The sequence below is a fragment of the Pygocentrus nattereri genome, chromosome 19 (genome assembly GCF_015220715.1).
Source record: "Pygocentrus nattereri isolate fPygNat1 chromosome 19, fPygNat1.pri, whole genome shotgun sequence".
NCBI lineage: Eukaryota > Metazoa > Chordata > Actinopteri > Characiformes > Serrasalmidae > Pygocentrus > Pygocentrus nattereri.
The window spans coordinates 14,104,798-14,110,238 of NC_051229.1; the positions used below are offsets into that span (position 1 = coordinate 14,104,798).

Below are 5,441 nucleotides of genomic sequence, written 5' to 3' on the forward strand. Positions count from 1 at the left end.
TTTCTAACTGTTGTTCAAATGGCAGCTTTAAGTTGTTTCACAACGGAAATAAAATACAGTTTCTGCAGTTTTGAAGCAAATCATTCAGTTGACCTGTGTAGAGAGTCGTCAGTGTCCTGGTCAATATGACAAAAGAGTTATTTGGAAAATATTTAGTTGATTATATTAATTACTAATACCAATTTCCATTCCACCAACACAATGGGCACTAACAGGCCTAAAGAGAAAGGCTGAAATAATTCTCTAGCCAGCCATGTCGTCTCTCCCAAATCACAAACAGCACAAGTCTAATGATACCAAAACACACTGAAAAGATACTCAGGCCTCTTTTACACACATACTTCTGTGTGATAAGTGTGAAGCAGCACTGTAACAGCCGCAGCTTTCATACATTAACCATATATACACACAGTGGAGTGGTACAGCAGGCCTATACTGGAAATTCTCACCACTTATTAACAAGTTCTACAAACTATTCTTGCTTAGTAAAAAGATTCTTTGTTAGAGAGCAGGCTGCATTTGTTTACTCTAGGCGGTTTTCTGATTTGTGATCATGCGAAAATTTCAAACCTACAGGTCCTTACAGAAAATGAGTATGTAGCATGAAATGTTTATCTAGTACTCTATTTCATAATGGCAAAGCTTTTAAAAATGTTTTTAGTGTTTTTATTGCTTTTCTTAGTTTAGTTACATGTATTTTGTATCATCCTGGATGCTTGCATCCTTAACATGGATGCATTCCTTCCATGCAGAGGTAGTAAGTTTTATGCTGGCATTATATGATGAAACTTTTTAATACAAGTAACTGCATGTTGAGTTGCATGCAACATAATTCCAATGCAGCTGTTGCTATTCGCTTGCTAGTTAAGCTGGTTACAGAAAGGTTAACTTTGAGCAACTCATGCTTGATGCCAGAATGAAAAACTAGTAAACTTACAGAAAGTTGATCAGGATCTCATTTCAATCATCCAATAAAGTTTCTTCAGTATCATTTTCTTGTTCATGAAACAAGTATCATCAATGATTTGAAATGATGTTGTTTACTAGAATTGAGTGATGCTTTCTGAATGACTTTTTCATGAAACTTGTTCAATGAAGTTGGGATGCGTGCAACTGTTGCGCTTACATTGTGCAACTCAAATACCATTTAGTTTCATGTAGGTTTCAGTCAACTGTAGTTGCATTCAAGTATTACTTTGTAAAGCCAGACTTAGAGCTAACTAGTTCACATGTAGTTACTTAACACTACTGTAAATGATTGGTTATTAATATGGAAAGAGGCAAAATACAATGACATAATTCATTAATTAGATACTTAATTAAGCATGAGGGTCTAAAGGTCACTGGAAAATCTTTGAGTTTGCTGGGCTCTGCACTTTACTGGTGCTTTTGCTTTACACATTAGACAGAGTGAGGACTAGCAAAGGAGAACCAAAACAAAACAGGAAGAGCTCTGAAGTGGAGCTGCTTCACTCAGAGGAAGGAAGAGTCTTTGTCTCTTTGTCACTCCTGAGTTCTTTAATTCTCTTTGTGTTACTCCTCTGTGTCTCAGGTAAGATCAATGCTGCATCATTCAGTTGCACTGAGTTTGTGTTCTTGTTGAGTTTCTGACACTGGTGTGAAGTTGTTCTTTGGTTCACCCTTAGCAAGAACGGCTCTATGTAGTGTTTCTGTAGAATTATTTTAAAAATGTTTTAAAAACTGACCATTAGAAATAATATTGTAAAATGTTTGTTCAAGTTTCTATATGCTCTCACTTCATACCTTGTGTCTACACTTGAGGTCCAACAGTATCAGGTCCACCTACAATATAGGTGCACTTTGTAGTTCTACAATTGAAGGGCTTTTGCTCCAAAACACATGATCGACAACTTTCAAGATTTTTTTTAATGATTTACACTGACTTGACACATAAAAGAAACATCGGTGCTCTATTATGATTTAATGCTTACTTTGTTAGAGAAGTGTAAATGTGTTTTTCATTATGGAAAATTTTTGCCAACACTTTGTCAACTGTTATTCTTTATGAAAACTACATCATATCCAACACTGTTACAAATGAATATACAGTATTTTGGAATTAAACCTTTTGCAGTTAGTGATTGTTATCGTTTTCTCTGCATAATTTGTTGGCCCTTCTAAACCCTGATCATTATTGATCAGGAACTCTACAAGGCCACCACAGAAGTATTATTTGGGTGGTGGGTCATTCTCAGCCCAGCAATAACACTGCATACCCTTGCTTCTGTGTGTGATCCACTACACACACTCTGACATATTACTACTATGTGAGTGCTGCTGCAGTGCTAAAAAGTGATCCACCATCAAAATTATACCTGCTAAGTGGTGGTCCTGAATATTGATGGACATAAGGGGGTTAAAAATTACGCAGAGAAACAGATAAATGACAGTCTATTTTTTGTGAAATGATGGTAAATGGACCTGATAAATAGACATTAAGTACAGATACAAGATAGTTGTACCTAATAAAGTGAAAAGTGTATTTTAATTTCTTATACTAAAGAACCCTTGTGTAGAACCCTTTCAACTGTGTAGGACTGAGGCTGTGGTATAATTTGCCTTCTGTTCTGCAGATTCTGAGAGCCTGAAGACACTGAAGAATTTAGCTGTAAAACATGGAGAATCTCTCACTATTCCATGTTTTTATGATGAGAAATACAAATCAAACCGTAAATACTGGTGTAGGGGGTATTACTGGTCCACCTGTAAAATAGTAGCCTATACAAACACAAGTGGAGGAACATCAGTCACTGATCATCCCACCCAGAATATGTTTACTGTGGAACTGAAGAGCCTCCAAGACTCTGACTCTGGATATTATTGGTGTGCTGTGGAAATTGGTGGGACAGGGACCCCTGATGACAAGGATTATTTATACCTGACAGTCAGTGCAGGTAAGAAGTCTCTCTGTGTGAGGCTGAATGTTCACTGTAACCAGGGTTGGGATAGCTACTGAAAAATGAGTAGTTAGCTACTTTGTAGCTAGCTACAATTTAGCTACTTTTCCAGAAAGAGTAGTGGCTACTTTTTAGTTACTTTCAAAGTGTAATTGTCAGAACGTTTGTGAATCTCCACCTGACACACCAACAAATCCCAACTGACAGTGTGAACAAGACACTACATTTAATCCTGTGCCAGAAAGAAACACACAACTGAAAAGCTGCAAATATACAAGAAGATCACCAAAAACTGTAACCAACAATCAAACTTACACACCCAAAGGTGCGATATCCAACAAAAATTTAGATTAATTGCAAAGTCAATCATTCCAGGTTTTTCCTAACAAAAATCAACAAAAATAACTGAATACAGACCAGAAATTGTTGTGCAAAACTGTTGAAATTAAACTTTTCCAATGTAAACATTTCAGCAAGATGCACCGATCAGACACAACATTATGACCACCCCCTTGTTTCTACGCTCATTGTCCATTTTTTCAGCTCCACTTACTATATAGGTGCACTTTGTAGTTCTACCGTTACAGACTGTAGTTTATCGGTTTCTCTGCATACTTTGTTAGCCCTTTTACCCTGTTCTTCAGTGGTCAGGATACCCATGGAGAACAGTTACTATCTGGGTGGTGGATCATTCTCAGCACTGCAGTAACACTGTGGTGGTGGTGTGTGAGTGTGTGTCGCACTGGTCTGAATTTACTGTCACTGACACGTTTAATCAGCAGAAACTCGCAAAACTTAAGTTAGCTTCTCTTTTGCTTCTCGTTCGAATGAGAAGCTGGAGCATGAGAAGCGACTTCAACCTCATGAAAAGTCAAACATTGAGAGATATTTTACAAGAAATTCGCAGAGAAGTTTCCCGAGATGCAAGAAAAGCGGCTACAGCTGAACTGAAAATAAAGCAGAGCAAAGTAAGTCTGAGTTTATATTTTCAGCCTGTACTACAACATCAGCACATATTGAGATATCGTTACAGCCAAAACGGACAGAAAATGTCGTGCCTCCCAAGGTGGTTTGATTTTTGTTGAAAGGACAAAACGGCTCTTCTTAACATTTCAGTTTCGACCCCTGAGCTAAGCCTACTACTAATGGGTGATCAGCTTGATCATGCTTGAGCTGTCCGGCTCAGTTAGGATTGCACAGTCGCCACCAGCCCAGTGAACAACCACGTTTCGTTGGTCTTTTTTCCCGGACTGTCTGAAGCTAAATTATAGGGAAAAATTTCGCTATAGCTACACAAAAATTTGTAGGCGCTACAGCTACTAGCTACGTTTCATAAAATTGTAGCAGCTACAGCTACTAGCTATTAATATTTGTAGTTAGCTACAAAAAGTAGCACACAATGTAGCTACTCCCCCATCCCTGATTACAACTTAAAGCTTATAAAGTGTCATTTATGATGAAGAATGTATTTACACCACTCATTCTCTGCCTCTTTATTCAGATCCTGCTGTGTCAGTGATAAACAGCAGAGTGAGTGGTCAGGAAGGGTGTAGTGTCAATGTCCAGTGTCTCATCAGTGCTGAATATCAGAATAAACAGAAGAAGTGGTGCAGATTTAAAGACTGGACATGCTTCACAGTGTGGAAGACTACCACATCCCAGAATTCAGCAGTGCTGGTTAGTGATGATAGAAAAGGATCCGTCAGGGTGGAGATGAGGGGTCTGCAGAAGAGTGATGCTGGCTGGTACTGGTTCAGTGCAGGAGATGTGGGGGTTACTGTTCACCTCACTGTCACTGAAAGACCTTCAAGTAAGATCACATGTATCAGAAATACTGTTCATACCTGCTGATCATCAAGCTGTAATGTTGTTCCACTCACACCACTTTATATCTCATTTTCCACAGCAACAACAGCTGTCACTACAGTTTGTGCAACTGAGGAAACCAGCATCAGTGAAACCACTTCAGGTCTGATCACAAAAAGAACCTTAAAATTCATGAAACCACAGAATAGAAAGAATGAATATGTTTATTTTTTCCTTCTAGGTTCTACAACTGTGAACAAAAATACAGAAAGAAAAACAGCAGAGCTGTAAGTAGTGATGATCTACTTTGTGTAAGTGTTAAAATACTGCTGTGCTTTCACACCTCGATATAACATGTTTTTGCTCTTTGCTTTTTTGAAGAACAACTGACCCCCTCACAGTAACAGCTTCTGAGAAAGAACATGACACAAGCACCCTGTAAACCTCTGAAATAATAATAGTCAGAGGCATCAGGTTGGATTTGGTGTTTATTGAGTTTTTTAACCAAGACATACGTCTTTATTCATTAACGTCTCATACAGATACTCAACAAGAAGTTCCAGCTTGATGATTAGGTCTCACATGCAAAATCAACATTACATTAACGAGAATAGTGAATTAATGATGGGGATTTTAGGGCTCCAGCAGATTCCTAAAAAGTCATGTAAACTCACACACACTTCCTAAGCTGCATATCCCAGCGATCATTGAGCAGAA

General features: G+C 38.1%; 1 protein-coding gene across 1 annotated transcript; it reads left to right on the forward strand.

Moving 5' to 3' along the window:
* Positions 1-729: 729 nt before the first annotated feature.
* LOC108415328 (polymeric immunoglobulin receptor-like) lies at positions 730-4,779 on the forward strand. The gene is made up of 3 exons (XM_037531236.1): positions 730-754; positions 2,595-2,915; positions 4,420-4,779. Exons 1-3 carry the CDS (start codon positions 730-732, stop codon positions 4,767-4,769), a joined length of 696 nt encoding a protein of 231 aa, XP_037387133.1. The 3' UTR covers positions 4,770-4,779.
* The last annotated feature ends 662 nt before the right edge of the window (positions 4,780-5,441 follow it).

What these genes read in the sequence shown, in the direction of transcription:
- LOC108415328 (XM_037531236.1), top strand. Translation starts at nt 730, where the DNA reads ATGGATGCATTCCTTCCATGCAGAG. An exon ending in TGCATTCCTTCCATGCAGAG is followed by an intron (nt 755 to 2,594) that starts GTAGTAAGTTTT and finishes TCTGTTCTGCAG; the next exon opens with ATTCTGAGAGCCTGAAGACA. An exon ending in ATACCTGACAGTCAGTGCAG is followed by an intron (nt 2,916 to 4,419) that starts GTAAGAAGTCTC and finishes CTCTTTATTCAG; the next exon opens with ATCCTGCTGTGTCAGTGATA.